This window comes from Anolis sagrei, chromosome 1 (genome assembly GCF_037176765.1).
Source record: "Anolis sagrei isolate rAnoSag1 chromosome 1, rAnoSag1.mat, whole genome shotgun sequence".
Lineage (NCBI taxonomy): Eukaryota > Metazoa > Chordata > Lepidosauria > Squamata > Dactyloidae > Anolis > Anolis sagrei.
Window position 1 is genome coordinate 31,098,616 of NC_090021.1, and position 19,114 is coordinate 31,117,729.

Consider the following 19,114-nt stretch of genomic DNA (forward strand, 5'->3'; position numbering starts at 1 on the left):
TTAATCAAATTGCAGAAAAGTCTATCACAGTGGTTCTCAACCTGTGAATCCCCAGATTTTTTGGCCTTCAGCTCCCAGAAATCCTAACAGCTGGTAAACTGGCTGGGATTTCTAGGAGTTGTAGGCCAAAACACCTGGAAACCATAGGTTGAGAACCACTGGTCTATCAGAATTGCCAGCTTTTTTGATTGGGAAACTGTTACATCAATTGGTTGGAGCGTGACATGAGATATGACAATATGATATATATGGTGGAAAGAACCCTCCTGCCTCATAACACAATATACACATGTCCATATTCCTCACCTTAAAAACTAGAAAACCATTCACATTGCACATTTGGAGCACTATTTTTCCACTTTAGAATTATTTGCCAAAGAGACCTAGGAAACTTCATTAAAAGTTTTGCACTATTTCTAGGAAGAGAAACAATGCAGTTTTGATGATTATACATATTTTGAAGTTTGAGCAATTTTAAAGTGTGAACTTTCTGTTTGGAAGAAATGCTAGCAGTTAAATGTTTAACCAATATAATTTCAGCATTCTTCTTTATGACACTATCTATCATCAATTTTTATTTCCTCCATGAAATAGATAATTCATACCGAAATATAGACCAGCATGGTTCATCATCAGAAAGTGAAGACGAAGCACTGGGTAAATACCATGAAGCCTTGTCCAGAACACAAAATTCCAGACCCCCAGCAGGTGATAGCAGACAACAGAAAAACTATATCTGGGAAACCAGACAAAAATATAGTCCTCTCTCTGCAGAGTATGATGGGTACAGTAGTGAAGCTTCAATTGATGAAGGTATGTCTTCATTCACTTTTTCATTTCCTCTTCTTTCACACTTGTGAAAAAGCACCATAAAGAAAGATGTGGTGGTAGCTAACCAAATTTGACTTTGAAGTCATTAAGAATGCAAACAGAATAGACTGAATTTCTTACAGCATGCATAACATTCAAGCAAGATCTATTGGGCTGGGTGAATTTACTGAAACACTGAATTATATGGTCAAAAATATAGTATACAATTAAATTGCAAAATAATTAATTGTTGAGAAATTAATTGGAATATCGTGAGAATCAGCATATGCTTGCAGTGTCCAGCTCAATGTGATATGATTTTTCTCATTTTTTTTCTCTTACTGGAAAATGCTGAACATTAAGTCAGTTGTTATTGTAGTCTCTCTCCTTGTCAAGTCAGTTGGTCTTTTTAAAATACTTTTTTCAACCAGCTAAATATTCAGACATTTAACAGAGTCATTTTGTTCTCTTTATTGCAATAGAGTTAACAAAATCCTCTAATAAGTCTAAAGCGAATCCTTGTAAATTTTCTGTGCTGTATAACATTTGTAATGGTCATTGTTATGATCTTCTTGACTACAGTAGAGGTTGATGCATTATGCCAAATGATGCATTCTTCCCAGCAAGCCCGCATTTGCCTGCCTTCTGATTTCCAGACCCTAGGGTAGCATTGGCTTTTAAGTTTCCTCTTCAATCTCTTAGTCTTTGTGGAATTCAACTGGAAAACCCTACCTGCCCCCCTCCCAAGACTCATAGATACACAGCATTTTCCCATTACATAAACAATAGGACCCCTCTTCTTTCCTCTCCATAAGGAAACAATAGTAGCATTGGTAGAAAGAATAGTAGGCCAAGGCAATAGATTTTTTTAGAATCAGGGATCCAGAAGGGCTGTGGGAGCATCTGGCTGATGAGAGTGTGTAGCTGCCTGGGCTGCTGGGAAAGTAGAACCTGGAATGTTACTTCTTAAACGAATTGTTTTCTATTGCTCATTACTAGGAAAATGCGTTGTTGTGGGTTCTGGCATTTTTTAAGAAAGGTGTGTTATTGGCTGTATAATGCTGTTCCAAAGTAGCTTGTTGCATTATTGTTTGTAATGTTGTAGCATTTTTATTAGCAACTATTCTGGTGTAGGAGGTTACAGGAGTTGGTATATCTGTTCTGTTTTTAAGTGGTGTGGGCTCCTTCTTAAATAATTTTAAGAATACAGCAGAACACCTTCTCCCACAGTCAACTCTTACATGAATAAGGAGGATTACCTGTTTTTCAGTAGAATATTGGAATATGAGCAGGCTTCCAAGCAAGAAACTAGCTTTCATCTGAGATGTACTTAGTTTGCACAACAGTAAACCAAGCATTTTACTTGGTGTTTTTTTTTGGGGGGGGGGGGGGGGGGATATTTATTTTGCAACAAGCCGGACATTGAAACTAAGTAACAGTCACATGTAATATTTGTGTTATTTCAACTAATGTAATAGTATAATGATACTTCCAGATTTTTTCTGTTTCTGAATATAAGAAACATATGAAAAGACAGCAGAGTTCATAACCATCAATCGGAATGTATTTCAGTTTTTGAAAAAAAATCTTTGTAAAAGTTCTCCTATAAAAATAGCATAGCACATAAAATATGCACTGTATGATGGTTTGTATTGTTTTTGATAATGTATTTTGTGATTAAGAAGTATCTATTCTAAAATGGTATGACTTTCAGATGGCATTTATTAAATATTTTTCCCACTACACTGTTGGGATAATTCTTTCTGTTACCTATAAGGTCAGTTGATAAGTATTTTGTTATCCTTTGAACTAGGTATTACTTGTTCTGTTTCTAAAATACCATAACCTTCGGCTGGTTTTTTCATGGCAGAATACTGGCAATATTATACTGAGCTTTAAGAAAGCTAATGGTATGTCCTGCTAGCACCAGTATTTTTTGTTTTACCCAACAGCTAACATAGCAAAACCCCTTAGTTCTTTATCTCTTCTTTTTAACCTTTTCACTTGTTTTTCTCTCTCTCTTCTTTTAAATTAAGTAATCATAATTCATCCTGGTTATAAATCTATAATCTGTACATGCTGATGGACATTCTTTCATCATTTTGTCTGGCAAATAGCCCTCTGATAATTTCTCACAGTACTACTATGCATAGTCCTCATCCTGGAGTGACTTGATATCTCAGAAAATTCCATAAGGACAGCTCTTATATTATGTTTCAGTTCAGTGAATTACTTGCGATGGGTTTAGAGTTCATTTGCAGAGCTTTTTGCATCATGCCATGTGATTACATGTACATAAGAGAGGAATGGATGATGGAGGAAAGGAAATATTGGGCAGTTATGAAGGGCGGGGGGAAGAAAAGGAAGTAGAATTGATGACATTATAAAAGTTGGGTATCTATCACTTGAGGAAGAAAATAGCAGGGCAGTGTATCACTGAACTATTCAAATTATCTAATGATTTTCTAAAGATTTTTCAAACACACTTAAAAACTACAGATTTGCAAAAATGTATTTCACCTGAAATACTGTGTCCAGTTTTGGGCACTGCAATTCCAGAAGGATATTGAGAAGTTGGAACGTATCCAAAAGAGGACAGCCAAAAGAGTAAAAGGTCTGGAAACTATGCCCTATTAGGGAGCTGGATATGTTTAGTCTGTAGAAAAGAAAGTTAAGAGGTAAAATGATAGCCATGTTTAAATATTTGAAAGGATATCATATTGAAGATGGAGCCAGCTTGTTTCCAATTGCCTCAGAGATTAGGATACGGAGCAATGGATTCAAACTACAGGAAAAGAAATCCCACGTAAATATTAGGAAGAACTTTGTGATGATAAGAGATTTTTTGATACTGGAATATGCTGCCTCGGAGTGTGGTTGAATTTCCTTCTTTGGAGGTTTTTAAATGAGCTGCATGGCAGGAGGTTGGACTGGATGGATCTTGAGGTTTTCTTCCAACTCTATAATTTTGTTCTCAAAACCTAGCCTAATGTATGAGGGTCGTTTATGTGCAAGTATATATAGCAATAAATGTTTTTCTAGATTTTATACACAAGTTAGTACAATCCTACCAGTACTAATCACCAAAACCTACAATTAATATAACATTCTCTTTTTTCCTGCCAATAGTCATTTGGGATCTCCAGTCCTTACAAATTGCCTCAGAGATTAGGACACGGAGCAATGGATTCAAACTACAAGAAAAGAGATCCCACGTAAATATTAGGAAGAACTTTATGATGATAAGAGATTTTTTGATAGTTGAATATGCTGCCTCTGAGTGTGGTCTTTGGAGGTTTTTAAATGGGCTGCATGGCAGGAGGTTGAACTGGATGGCTCTTGAGGGTTTCTTCCTACCTGTCCTAGCCTGTCCTTTATGTGCAAATATTTATAGCAATAACATCTTTTCTTGATTTTATACATGAGTTAGTACAATCCTACCAGTAATAATAATGAAAACCTACAATTAATATAACATTCTCTTTTTTCCTGCCAATAGTAATTTGGGATCTTCAATCCTTACAAATTCTCTTTAGTGATTTTTCTCTAATCAATATAGACAGTTTTCCCACTTCTTTTAAGTCAGTAAATTTTAATAACTAGCCCCCTTTTGTTGGCATTATTGGAATTGTTCATGTTTAGCAGTCTTGCTGTAGTTGTCATATATTGCAGTACTCTTCCACAGTTCCTTTCCATTCATCCCCAGGTGGAAAAGGTCCAGATATAATGGAATGTTAACTATTAAAACTGCAGGTTCTTTATTCCGTCAGTAAGGATGAAAAATCTCCGTCATTCACATTGAGGTGTGTAAAAGGAACTGTTTCAAAAAGAATAATCTGAAAGCTAGCACTCCTTACTCTTCTTAGCCTTCTTGTGTATTGCCAAGAAGATTTTCCCTTTACTTGATATCAAGGAGAGTACTTTGTGAGACACATGAAACTTGTTTGTCTTAGAATGTATTTCGTATATGCAGAACTGAGGGATCAAGCCTTTGCTGTAATATTTAGATTGTGAATAGGGTCTTTTCTCTCTCTTGTTCTAAGAAATATAAAATTGTAAGAATAATAGGCAGATATATTAATACTCTGGGGGAATCTGATCTGAAATGGATGTGATTAAATGTGCTTATTTTACCCAGCTGAATATCAAGTATGTGTGTACTGTGTTGTGGCTAGTTGCCATTAAGTCATCTAAGGCTTTTGCTGGTGCCCTGAATGAGAACCTCTGAGTTACTTTGTCACTAACACTTATGATTGGGCCTTTTCAACTCAAAGTGATGGCTTCCTTCATTTGAGTTTATCTAACTCCCTTTTATCCTAAGTGCATTATGCAATCAAATGTTGTGGCACACCCATATCTTTAAGATTAATCCACTCATCCCCTCCCCCTCTATTTATATTTATAGTATGTCTGTGTGTGTAAAATTAACTTGATCTTCAGTTATACTGTAGTACACAGTCTTTCAGGTGTAAACAGCCCCTCAAATAGTTATCACATGCTTTGATCCTGGAAAACAGAAAACGTTGACTATTATATATTGTAGTACACTGAACAAGGAATATACAGATGGTTTCCTGGGTAATTCAAAATTGTCCATAAAATAGGTAAGGAAGCAAAGAGCTGATTCTCTATTTTAGGCTACTGACTTATCACAATGAATAAAAAAGCTCAATTTTTGTGAATTTATTTTCAAAGTTGCTTTGTATCTAAGGATTGTTTCTGGAAAATGAAAACAGGATCCTAGGAAAAAATTGCCATACAAGAGAAGTTTTCTTTTGTTTTTTGCCACTGGCAGATAAATTTTTTCTTTTCTTTAGTACACATTTTGTGATAAAACAAAATAAAAGCTTGAAGTGCATGAATAATTCTTCTTGCGGTGTCTGAAATTGCACATATGGGTTTGTCTGCGCATGAGTGGTGCAGTTTGAAACCTTCTAGATCTCAAAATGAAAAATTTGGTGTTAGCCCACTCTCCCCATAGAGTTGCTGTTGCTGGGACTGAGCCTCAGTTACTTTTTCCATTGCTGACTGTAGCTAGGAACCTCTTCTGTCTTTGCTGATCTTGTGCTGATCTCTGTGCTGCACTTTGCTACTTGTTACGTTTTTTAACGGCTTTCTGACTCGAACTGCAATGGACACACTGGTTTCTCCCTCCCTCAACCTCAGACTGCATTGGACTTACCTTGACTCCTCTCTATCCCATGATCTGGACAAGTGACAGGCTAGTTGCCATTATGGCCTCCTCTTTTTTTAGAAAGTGTTCTGCTTGCAGCACCAAGGTCCATGCAAAGTGCTTCCTTTGCCTGGGGAAGGGCCATGTCACCCAGGCCTGCGCCATCTGCCAGGCTTTCACCCCCCAGGCATGGTGGCATAGGGAGACATACTTGTGGGCACTCTTCTACAAAAAGGCCCTCACTCCGCCAGCCATGCACCCAGACAAGCACCTGCCTCAAGAGCTACACACAGCCGATGGCTTGCTGGCTGAGACACTGGCCATTCCGCCTCCTCCGGAGCTCCGGAGGAGCAGGTACAGAAGGAAGACATTGCTAGGCCTCCTGTGGAACTGTTGCAATGCTTGCCAGATCCTGCCAAGTGGCAAAACAGACAAAAACGCCAACCTCCCAGCACCATCGGGGAAAGCAAAGGAGAGATGCAAGAAGGCCAAAAAGGCTAAAGCACCTCATGGCCAAGAGCCAAAAAGCACCCCTCCACACACACACACACTAGAGTCAGTGGGACAACAGTCACCGGCAGCCCAGCAACTGCTACTGCCTGCTTCGGTGGCCTATGACAAGTTACTGCAATTGACCCCAATTGAGCCCCAGTAGTCCCTGGGCTCAAGGAATACGGCTATACAACCCCAAACAGTGTTCATGCTATTGGCTCCAGATGAACGCAGACAGCAGGAGAGGGACCTGCTTATCGACACCCGATACCACCACAGAGACACACAAGAGCTAAATCGTCTGTACCAGAGATCACGTTCACACTCAAGAGGCAGATCATCTATCCACCATTCTCAGCGTCCCTATTATTTGGCCAAGTATAGACGCCATTCCCCTTCAAGAGGATCATGGACCTCTCAGATCTCAAGCCCTTCCTGGAGCCCAAATTACCACTTGGGATCCCTCTCACTGGACCCATGCTTCCCTCATTATCGGGAGCATGGTGACCATACTATTCTGCTTACAACAGGAAGTGTGAGCCCTGCAGACGCCATGGCTGCCAGCAAGACTATACTCATGGCCAACCAAGGCCCAGGGGTAATATTTCCCCAACTGCCACAGTGTCGCACCTACCCCCAGGACCTCATGACCAGAAGCACCAGTCCCGGAAGGTTCTTCACTACAGCCTCTAGGGTCAAGAATGATCACGAATCTGAGCCTGAGGAGCCTCAGGAAGGTTCTTACCCCCACCAACACCTGAAGGACTGGAGCAACACTGCTTGGAGGATTTGTAAAATTTCTCGGCACCACTGATCCGGTTGACATGCGCATTGAACATGCCAACACCACAGCCCTCAACAATGGTAGAGAATCCTGTGATTCCATTCTCCCAGCAAAAGTCATCTGTGGCAATCGTGCTCCCTCTGTTTCCATATCTTTTACAGCTGATTAAGACACCAGACATCTCACCTGCTTTTGTACCTGCAACCTCAAGACGGGCGGAGAGCCAGTATTTCTCAAGTACCAGGTATCGCAGCGACACTCTGGACCAACCAGTCACCTGCAACCTGAAGACGGGCGGAGAGACTGTATTTCTCAAGTATTGCACCAACACTCTGAGCCAAACAGTGACTGCAGTGCTTTTCCTCTTGGATCACGGTGACTATTCACCTGACCTACCAACTTGCTGGCCGTGAACCACCACAACAAATTAAGGCTCATTTGGTCAGAGTGATGGTCACATCACAAGCCTTTCTGCATGGAGTCCCTCTAGATGACATCTGCTGGGAGACAATGTGGTCCACTCCTCTCATGTTTGCCAGCCATTACAAACTGGATGCCTTATCTAGGAAGGAGGCTGCCTTTGGCAGAGCCATACTCGTTTCTTCACTGGCATGATCCCGCCTTCCAAGCTGAGTAGCTTGCCAGTCATCCATATGTGCATTTTTACACACACCACGAAGGAGAATGAGTTGCTTACCTGTAACTGTGTTTCTTTGAGTGGTAATCTGTGAAGTTTGCACATCGGCAGCCCATCCTCCTCGCTGTTATTATTTTTCCCTAATATTCTTTATTAAAGTTTTCAAATTATACAATTATTAAAATAAGATAGGATAGGGTGAAATATAGAAAGAAAGAAGGAAAACGAATTTAAAGAAGGAGTAAGGGAGAAAACTAAAGGATGGGAAGGGGCTGGGAATAGCTAAAATTGGGAGGGATATAGGAAGATAAAGGGTGTAGAAAAGTACTAAAGTGTGAATTTAAAAGAAAAGATTCAAGAAAGTTCGTTCTTCATTCCATTTGACTTCCAGGATTCTTCAGGGTTGGTTTCCTCCTTTTCTTTCCTTCCTTCGTCTTTCTTCGTCTTGTTTTCCATTTTTATTTTGACTATTATCTATAATATATTGTCTTTATTCTTGTCTGTATCCAGACCTTTCTGTCTGTTTTGTTTCTTATCTGTCATGTTTATTTTAGATATTCTTTAAAATTGTCCAATCTGTACCTGTCCTCGCTGTTATCATGCCTCTTAGCCTTAGATGCTGCAGCTGGGAATTGAGGCTCAGCCCCTCTCTATGGGGAGAGTGGGCGGGGGTACAACCACAACCTGTAACTGTGTTTCTTTGAGTGGTTATCTGTGAAATTTGCACATCAGCAGCCCATCCTCCTCGCTGTTATCATGCCTCTTAGCCTTAGATGCTGCGGCTGGGAATTGAGGCTCAGCCCCTCTCTATGGGGAGAGTGGGTGGGGCTACAACCACAAATGTTTCATTTAGAGATCTAGAACAGTGGTTCTCAACCTGGGGTCCCCAGATGTTTTTAGCCTATATCTCCCAGAAATCCCAGCCAGTTTACCAGCTGTTAGGATTTCTGGGAGTTGAAGGCTAAAAACATCTGGGGGCCCCAGGTTGAAAACCACTGGTCTAGAAGGTTCCGAACTGCACCACACATGCACGGATAAACCCATATGTGCTAATTTCACAGATCACCGCTCGAAGAAACACAGTTACAGGTAAGCAACTCATTCTTATCTCCCATACTCTTTATGCTATTTGATTTTATGATTCATTATGTTCTGGCAGTTCTTTGAGTGATGGACTATGACTTTGAGAGATCAGAGTTCAAATTCCCACTCATCCATGGACATTCACTGAGTTATCATGTGTTATATTCTCTAAGCCTCAGAGGAAGGCAATGGCAAACCTCTGAAGAAATCTTGCCAAGGAAACTCAGTGATCAATTTACCTTAGGGTTTCAATAGCTTGAGAATTACTTGAAGGAGCACAATAACAGCTTTTGCGATAATACATCTGCTGTCAGCTGACGCTAAAAATGACTTATATTAGCACTCTATTGATGTGAACAATGTCATATCAGGAAAGTGAACTGATGTGACATCCAGGCTCCTAGAACCATAGATTCATAGAATCATAGAGTTGGAAGAGACCTCGTGGGCCATCCAGTCCAACCCCTTGCCAAGAAGCAGGAAAATTGCATTCAAAGCACCCCTGACAGATGGCCATCCAGCCTGTGTTTAATTTCATGAAGGCAACCATTGGGACTCTTTTTCTTGGGAATGAAAATGAATCCATGTTTTTTTTACCTTTGATATTACATAATCTAAGTAATTAAAGTATTTGTATGAAGGGATAGTGAGTACAAGTTGAATATGGTACCTTGCTGAATCTAGCATTAATGTTAATACTGTCAGAATATTGTTGTAAAAACATTTAGCACATACTTAAGAATATTTGTAAACTATTTCAAAATAAGATATTTTTGAAATATAATATAAATAAATTTGCCTTGAATGCAGGAAAACAAAGAAGAACAGTCATTGTTACATCTCATTAAGGAAGGAAGGATTCCTGCACATCGTAGAATTTTAGTGGCAAGGAGAAAAAGGAGGCAACAGCAATAAAAAACTAAAAAGCAGTAACAGTCTGTAAAGAACTTTTGAAATTTCTGTCTCATATTAAAAGTGAAGAACTTCAGAGGACATTTTAGACTTGCAACACAAATATTGTTGAAACGTACATTAGGAATTTGGAATAACTGATTGTGCAACTTTGTGTAATTAAAACACACAACTAATTTTGTTTAAAAAGTGAATTCTGTTAATTCATAAACAAATAAAAGACTCAAGTTTTTTTCAGCACAGACAGTCTATTTTTTATTTCCAACAAGTATTTTGGATGTTAAATACCTCATAGTTTTAGCAGTTATGATGAAACGTTGGATGCGATATTATTGTCCCATTGTTGAGACAGTGCCAGTTTACAATGTATCATATTTATTTAATATTTGCACAGATTTCAAAAATAAGTTTATTTTTACACTAGCAGTACCCACCACGCGTTGCTGTAGCCAACCTTCCCTCCCTTTTTCTCTCCTTCCTTTCCTCTTTTTCTTTCCCTTCCTATTTATCTTCTTCTTTCTTCCATCTCTACCTGTTTCTTTCCTCCCTTTCTTTGCTCTTTGGTTACATCATTCCTTCCTTCCCTGTCTTTTTCCTTTCACTTTTTTTATTTCCTTCTCTCCTTCCTTGCTTCTCTATTTTTCTTTCCTTCCTTCCTTCCTTCCTTCCTTCCTTCCCTCCCTCCCTCCTTCTCTCCTTCCTCCTTTCCCTCCTTCATTCCTTCCCTCTTTCCCTCCTCCTCTTGTTACTTTTTAACTGTCCCTTCCAACTCTATTCTATAAGTCTATTTAATTTGTATTATATAGTAATATATAATAGTAACATATAGTCATCTATATAACAATATATAAAATATTGTATTTATATCTTACATAGAAAGAAGGAAAGGAAGAAGGAAGGAAAAAGGGAGGGAGGGAAGGGAAGGAATGAAAGGAAAGAAGGAGGAAGGAAGGAAAAAGGAAATAAAGGAAAGGAAGGAGAAGGAAGGAAGGAGGGAAAGGAAGGGGGGATGAAGAAAGGAGGAAGGGAAGGAAATGAAGAAAGGGAAAGAAGGAGGAAAGGAATGGAGGTAGGAAGGAAAGGAAGAAGGAAGAAGGGACAGGAAGGAAGGGAAGGAGGGAAAGAAGGAAAGGAAGGAGAAGGAAGGGAAGGAGGGAGGGACAGGAAGGAAGGAGGGGGGAAAGGAAAGGAATGGGAAGGAAGGAAGAAAAGGAAAGAAAGGGAGGGAGGGAAGGATGGAAAGAAGGGAAGGGAGGTAGAGAAGGAGTGGAGTGCGGCAGAGGCAGCTACCTCCTGGTCTGGTGGGTAAATATACGTAAAGGTAGGTGTTAAGGTCAGGAAATCTTTTTCATTGGCAGCCCCATCATTCTGCATTGCAAACTATAGGTCTTGTTTGGGGCCTGCCACCAGTTCTTGTGCAGAAGTTCTTATGGAACACCCAGCAGAAGATGTTATAAACATTTTCCCATCTTTCAGACTTAGGCCTATTGATTGCCTGGGCAGCAATTAAAAACAGCCAGACATGCAGCACTGATGTTATTGTGGGGATAAGTTTACTAAGATTTCATACACAACAAAGATCTTTTGTCCTATACCAGCTGCTCAGGTTATCTTTGACGATTTACTTGTTAACAAACAGAATCTTTAATGTGCTGATAGATGAAAAATTGGATCATCACCATAATATATTACCAGTAAAGAGATAATATTCATTCACAACTTCCTTATGGCTGGTGGAGTTTGGGGAAAATGGACCTTGACATTTGGGAGTTGTAGGTGCTGGGATATATAGTTCACCTACAATCAAAGAGCATTCTGAATCCTACCAACGATAGAAGTGGGCCAAACTTCCCCCAGAGAACCCCAGTGACCAACAGAAAATACTGGAGGGATTTGTGATGAATTATCAGTGATTTAGGGGAGATGTAGTTCACCTACATCCGGAGAGCACTGAACCCAATGACTTTGGCGACCCCTCTGAAACCCCTTTGTGACCCCCCTCAGGGGTCCCAACCCCCAGGTTGAGAAACACTGTTGTGGTTACTTAAGTCGAAAGGTGGTTTTCTGGTCACATCTGCAAAGCAGGTCTAAAAATTAAAAAACTCTATTTTGCCACTTGAACTTACTATTTGTTGTTGTTGTTCATTCGTTCAGTCGTCTCCGACTCTTCGTGACCTCATGGACCAGCCCACGCCAGAGCTCCCTGTTGGCCGTCACCACCCCCAGCTCCTTCAAGGTCAGTCCAGTCACTTCAAGGATGCCATCCATCCATCTTGCCCTTGGTCGGCCCCTCTTCCTTTTGCCTTCCACTTTCCCCAGCATAATTGTCTTCTCTAGGCTTTCCTGTCTCCTCATGATGTGGCCAAAGTACTTCAACTTTGTCTCTAGTATCTTTCCCTCCAGTGAGCAGTCGGGCTTTATTTCCTGGAGGATGGACTGGTTGGATCTTCTCGCAGTCCAAGGCACTCTCAGCACTTTCCTCCAGCACCACAGCTCAAAAGCATCGATCTTCCTTCGCTCAGCCTTCCCGAAGGTCCAGCTCTCACATCCGTAGGTGACTACAGGGAATACCATGGCTTTGACTAGGCGGATCTTTGTTGCCAGTCTGATGTCTCTACTCTTTACTATTTTATCGAGACTGGACATTGCTCTCCTCCCAAGAAGTAAGCGTCTTCTGATTTCCTGGCCACAGTCTGCATCTGCAGTAATCTTTGCACCTAGAAATACAAAGTCTGTCACGGCCTCCACGGTTTCTCCCTCTATTTTCCAGTTGTCAATCATTCTTGTTGCCATAATCTTGGTTTTTTTGACGTTTAGCTGCAACCCAGCTTTTGCGCTTTCTTCTTTCACCTTGATTAGAAGGCTTACTATTTGTAGCCTTTTACAATTCCATGATTATCTTGGCCCTTTCAAACTACGAAAAGATCTATGGGGTGGGAATGAACTAGGGGAGGGAATTTTCCTATGTTTTTGAACTCCTGGTAACTGTTGAAGGCAGGGGAAGATGGATCACGTATGTGCACTCTGATTTTCATCTGTTCATTTACACAGCCCCATTGTCTTTTCCTCCTGCAAATTTTGCTGTGGCCATCTCAGTCTATGGCAAGCCTGAACAACTTGTCAGTAGTAAGGGGCCAAAGTTAGATCAGCTAGGCCTCTTGGGGTCACAAATAAGCACCCCATTTTCCAAGTAAGATAGAATTAATGATTAATTAGGATTATTGTGTGTCTCCAAGTTGTTTCAGAGTTAGGCGACTATTGTAACATTTTATTGTCAATATTTATTCAAAGGAGATTTGCCTTTATTTTCCCCTGAGGCTGAGAGTGTAGTGTAAAATCACCAGTGGCTTCAGAGCCATAGTCTAAGGTTCAAAACATGATACCACGCTTTCTGAATTTTGAATTTCTTCCCTCTCTTTTATCTAGCTACCCATTTTTCTCCCTTTCTTCCTTCTTTCTCTGTTTCCTCCCTCCTTCCTTCCTTCCTTCCTCCTTCTTTCCTTTCCTTTCCTTTCCTCTAATTTCCTTTCCGTTTTTCTTCCCTCCTCCCTCACCCTGCTCTTCTTTCTTTGGGCCCTTCCAGTAGACCTACCTACTCTTGGATTTAACATAGTGTAGAAGAGCCCTTTCTTTCTTTCTTTCTTTCTTTCTTTTTTATTTTTTTCTCCTTCCTCCCTTCTTCCCTTCCTTCCTCCCTGGGGATGGAGAGGGGAATGGGCATGAGGCGGATTGGGGGCAAGCAATGGTGGGCAGCAGTGGTGGGGGAAAGTGGTGGTGGTAGGGTGGCAGCAGCGCTTGGCAGGCTGCACTAGTGTGCAAGCTGTATATAGACCATGGACTGCATATTGTGCAGGCCTGGTCTAGTTTATCCTTTATATACTGTAGCTAGTGTAGCAAGCCATTATGACAAAGGAAGAGGCTTTGGAAAGAGAATTCGAACTTTAATTATCTAAGGTGCAAAACGTGGCCCTACCAAATATTGTTAAACTGCCATTCCCATTAGACCTAGCCAGCATGATGAGTAGTGATCCATTATGAAAGCCGTCATTCAGCAACATTGGGAAGGCCACCAATTTACCTTCCCTTGTCTAAAAGTTCTGGACTTCATATGTGTGCCTGTGCAGATGACCAGTCAGAGAACTACATTTTAAATCTCTTTTTTCAGCTTAACCTCCCTGCCCCCAAAACCCCCATTTCAAATCTAATAAAATATTTTCTGGGAGATTGTCTTATTCCAAAGATATTGAGATGTTTGGATGAAATGGCTTAATAATGATAACAGGCACAATTTTCAGGATCAAGTTTTCCAGCAGGAAAGGAAAGATTTAAAACATTTGATAGAATTGTAGCAATATAATATCACTGGAAATTGATTTATTTATTTACAGCATTTATATACTGCTTTTCTCACAAAAAATAATGACAAAATTCAATACCTTATATACATAAACCAAATCATAAATCAAACAGCATATGACTAAGCATAGAATACAATAGGACAAATTCACCATAAGATAATAGGACTGGAAAATCTTCCTTGTGCTTGGTCATTGCCTTTTACATAGGGAAAACTGGAACACGATTTAGTTACTGATTCTTCCACTCATTAGGAGGTTCATTAACCTCCTGAAAGTGTCAATAAAGAGGATATTCCAGCTATAGCAGGTGTCTTGAGGGGTCCTCGGTGTATGGCATCTCAGTAAGCAGACTTAACAAACCCCCACTCCCGGCCTAACTTCCTTAAATTAGTGCCAGTAGATTGTACAGGTGGGAGTCATGTAGAAAAGCTTTGTGCTTAGATTGTTACCCAGACATTTTATTTGTTTGAGGGAAAGCCCCAGTGGCACACAGGGTTAAACTGCTAAGCTGCTGAACTTGTTGACTGAAAGGTCGCAGGTGGGAAGATAATGCTGCTCCTTGCAGTCATGCTGGCCACATGACTTTTTGGGGGGGGGGGGGGGTGTCTACGGACAACACCGGCTCTTCGGCTTAGAAATGGAGATGAGTAACAGCCCCCAGAGTCGGATAAAACTGGACTTAATGTCAGGGAAAACCTTTACCTTAATCAAAATTTTGTGTTAAAATTAAGCTTTGAGACCATTAAAACTATATGCAGGGAATCCACGCATATAATTAAGTTTAAAAGCAACCAAATTCAATTTAATAATAATCTTTAGGCTCTACCTGGGTGTTTTGTCATACTACCCTCTTATGCACTTTTCTAAAGGACTCACTGCAACTTGCTTTTTTTCCTATGGAAGAATTGATAATACTGTTCTCTCCATATTTCATATTGCTTATTTAGAACATTTGATTTTGGGAGATATGTAATGAAGTACTCTTTTAGTATTCCTTAGTGGCAGGTCTCAGACAGATTGGCAAGATTTGTGAGTAGTGAATATTGAGAATTTTCAATTTTCTGTGTTTGATGATGACTTCTATTGATATAAGTTTTATTATTGGGGATCATTAATTCCTTTACCTGCCTTTATCTCAATAATTTGTCTACTTTAGAAAGGTAATGAAGGTAAACAAAAAGCCCAAAAAAGTTTCAAACTAAAAATAATGGTTCTTTGCTATAAAATAATTGACTGTCAGTGAATACATTTCTCTATTGTTTCTGTTTGTAATTAAGCTTATATCATTAGTTAAATGTCATAAGCATATTGCTACTACAAGAAATCAATCAGGATATTATTAAAACTCCAGAAGTTGCATCTTAACTGAATATCACTAGGGCTGAATTTTGCTTTGGACCACCTTGGCATTATTTTCAAATTTGCTTCAAAACCTTGTACTATTGTATCATTGAGCTACAACCCAAAGGATACCTGAGAGATATGAATTGTAAGAAATTAACTTGAATGGAACAGTCTCCATCTGACCATGATTATATGAACGGTCACTGCCACAAAATGCTTTAACAGTGGACACATACGCATATACTTTATAAAGGAACAATTATTTACTGGAAACGTCATTACTGCGGTTAAGATAATTTCATTATGAGCAGATATTCATAGAAATATAAAAAAGTGTATTATGTGCATTATGTGCATGATGAATATTCTCTGTTCAAGCCCTATATTTACCCTAACAAAATCTTCAGTGGGTTTGATTTAGAGAAGCTTGTGTCATAATACATTTGTTAATGCTTCTGATACCACAAATAGGGATTAAAATAAGATTGGTTGCTATGCATTTCCTGGCATAATGACAGGCTTCCCAACATTCAGGAAGACTCTCTTGGGAAGAATATGCAATGGCAGCATCATTCACACTTTGCCATGTTTCTGTAATTGAAATAGTCTATTACAGTTCACAAAACCATTTTTTTTTTGCACAGAAAACTTGCTTTTTGCTCAGGAAACACGTTTTCTGCAGGAAGCACTCTCTCTGTTCAGAAAACAATTTAAAATTATTTTTTTAATATATTATAAATTGTTTTAAGTGTTATTGATACTTTTATATTTTAATTTTAATCTTTTTTGTAATCTCTAAGGTGTTTGAGTTTCACATTTTTGGGGAAAGGTGGGATACAAATAAAGACAATAAATGATGATAATGAATGTGCATATTCTTCTATGCACATTCTTTGGAACGAAGCTCGACAGTTCCTTGTGGATGCAATATTAGCTACAAAGAGAGATTTTTGCGGCATCTATTGCTGTGGTGTATGCCCATAGATAGGCACACAGCCGTGTTTGGTCTAACTTGTTGTGCCTTAAACGCCACATGCACTCTAGTTCCCTCTTCACACGTTTCATCGCCAGTTCCTTATTGAACCAGAGAGCTGGTTTAGCTCTGCTGTTTGAAAGGGGATGTTCTGGAGTAATTGTGTCTGTTGCCCTAGTCATCTCCCTATTCCAGAAAGTGACAAGAGCAACAACAGGATCACCTACTGAGGAAATTCCCCAAGAGCCATCAGAAATCCATCCGGATCCATAAGCCTCCTGGGGTGGACCATTTTACTTGGTCCTTCACCCTTGCAGAGGTTGGGGGTGCAGTAAGCCTAAACCTGATCAGGTGATGGTCGGTCCATGGCAACAGAGCAACAGTCAGCTCCTCCACACTGCCACCTTCCTCCCATCCCTGGCAGAAAACCAAGTCTAGTTTGTGTTCAGCTCTGTGAGTAGGGCCAGATACTAGTTGGGACAGTCCCATGGTTGCCATGGTGGCCATGAAGTCCTGAGACGGTCTTGACAGGGTGCTCTCCACATGAATGTTGAAATTCCCCAGTACTATGAGCCATTGGCCCGAGATCACCCAGCTAGCTCAGGCAGGGAGACTGTAGTGCAACGGGGTGGTCAGTACACTAACAGAATCCCTATTCTGTCCTGGTCATCTACCCTCAGATAGACACACTCAAATGTGGTTGACTGTGAGATGGGGCACCTGGTCAGGGAGATGGAATCCCTATAGACCACCTTGATCCTGCCTCCCTGCCCTCCGGATTTTGACTGGTGCTGTACAGAGTAGCCTGGCACGCAAGGATGGGTGAGATTAACCCCCCAGCCACATCCAGCCAGGTCTCTGTTATGCACACCAGGTCTGCACGTTCACTGAGGATTAAATCCTGGATAATAGTTGTTTCTCCGTTTACATACCTGGTGTTCGACAGCACCACCCTTAATCTAGAGCAATTGCCATTCCGGGTATTCAGTTTTACCATGTCAGGAGACTGTTTTGGAATTATAAATATTGTTTATCTTTCTCTAGGCCGAATTACTTTAAATTTCCCTTTCCCATATCCCCCCTCCCCAGTATTACTTCTGTGGGGGGGGGGGGCCCACCCACAGGAACCTCCCCTTTCCCCAATGTGCTCTGGCCCCCGGCCCTCATTCCACGGACCAATGGCAATTGTTTGATTTAGTAGAGCTCCCTCAATAACTGATCCTGAAATATGTTTCAGGAAAGAATTTGGGTGCAAACCTGGGAATATCATGGTAAAAATCAAAACAAAAAGACATTTTGGAATGCTTTCCCCCCCTTTTTATGAACTTGCATGTGCTTTTTCAGGAAGTCAGTAACTGTCCTTCATAAAAGGGAAAAGGCTTTCTGTTAGTGGAAGAGCATTTTTGGATCCAATGTTCTTTTGATAATGGTTTTTGTTGTGTAGTTTCTGAAAGTTTTGACTAGCCTTTATTTGTTTATCATTATGTCTGTTTGTTTTAAAGCAGGGACCAGCAAAATGTGTCCCTCTAGACAGAGTGGCAAGTTCTGCCACTCTTTACTAGCCTATGCCGCCCTGAGTTGCCTTAGGGCTAATATGGGTGGGATACAAATGTTGTAAATAAATAAATATGCTAGCTGATACTACAAGGAATTGCACTTCACCAACATCTGGAGGGATGAATTTTAACCACTAGATGTTACATTTAGAAGTAGGATGACATCAAAATCACTACCATCTTGTTCTTGGTAGCTAATTTGTACTTTCTGATGTCTTGGAATGCGCAAATATCACCTAGAGATAATACTGTACAAGTATTTATATTTAAAGCATTGATGGCTTGGCTTAGGTACTGAAGAACCACCTCCTCCTTGAGGATGAAAATAATTTTTCTTGAAGAAAATAGCATTTTATATTTTGGGAGGATTGTCAGAAATGTTGAGTATGTTAACTGTTCATACATTTATGAAGCTTACAGAGTACTTCCAAGGAATACATTTCACACAGAATATTGAATGTATTTAACAACATGAACAGCTGAAATGGGTGTAAACCAGAGCTTCTTTAACTTTTTCACTCTGGACTCCTTTTTACATAACCCCAGGTATATAGGTATATAAAACATGTATAGAAATCAAACATATACTGATAATAAATCAGTATTTGTAAGGCTTGCAAAACAGGCTGATTTTTCTTTTTGTGAAGTACAGCTGAAGCATCTGCAGAATCCACTGTAAATTGCACACCAGATGTCTAAAAAAGCCACTAGGTGGCATTAAGATAACTTTTACTGTTGGCAAAAAATTTCCGGATGCCAGCATTGAGGACCTATAGTTGAAGAAGCAGTGATTGTGTAAATTGCAGAAATAAATGTGCAAATCAGGAAATCTGTATAAAATTTCAGTAATGGAAGACAACAGCCCAGTATGAAGTAAAGCTGGAAAGTATTGTACATGGGATTTAAATAAAATGAAATCAAGATATGGGATATTTCCACATTTATATTCTTCCTATATATGCCTGTCTGTAACATTTACCTCAGAGAATCTA

General features: G+C 40.0%; 1 protein-coding gene across 9 annotated transcripts in view; it reads left to right on the forward strand.

The window, feature by feature from the left end:
- Window positions 1-19,114, forward strand: part of SYT14 (synaptotagmin 14) — a 117,707-nt gene that overhangs the window by 34,360 nt on the left and 64,233 nt on the right. For all 9 annotated transcript variants that reach the window (XM_060754340.2, XM_060754338.2, XM_060754339.2 and 6 more), the window contains one exon: window positions 595-813. In XM_060754340.2, the coding sequence (XP_060610323.1) occupies window positions 595-813 (219 nt within the window). The remainder of the gene's footprint in view (window positions 1-594; window positions 814-19,114) is intronic.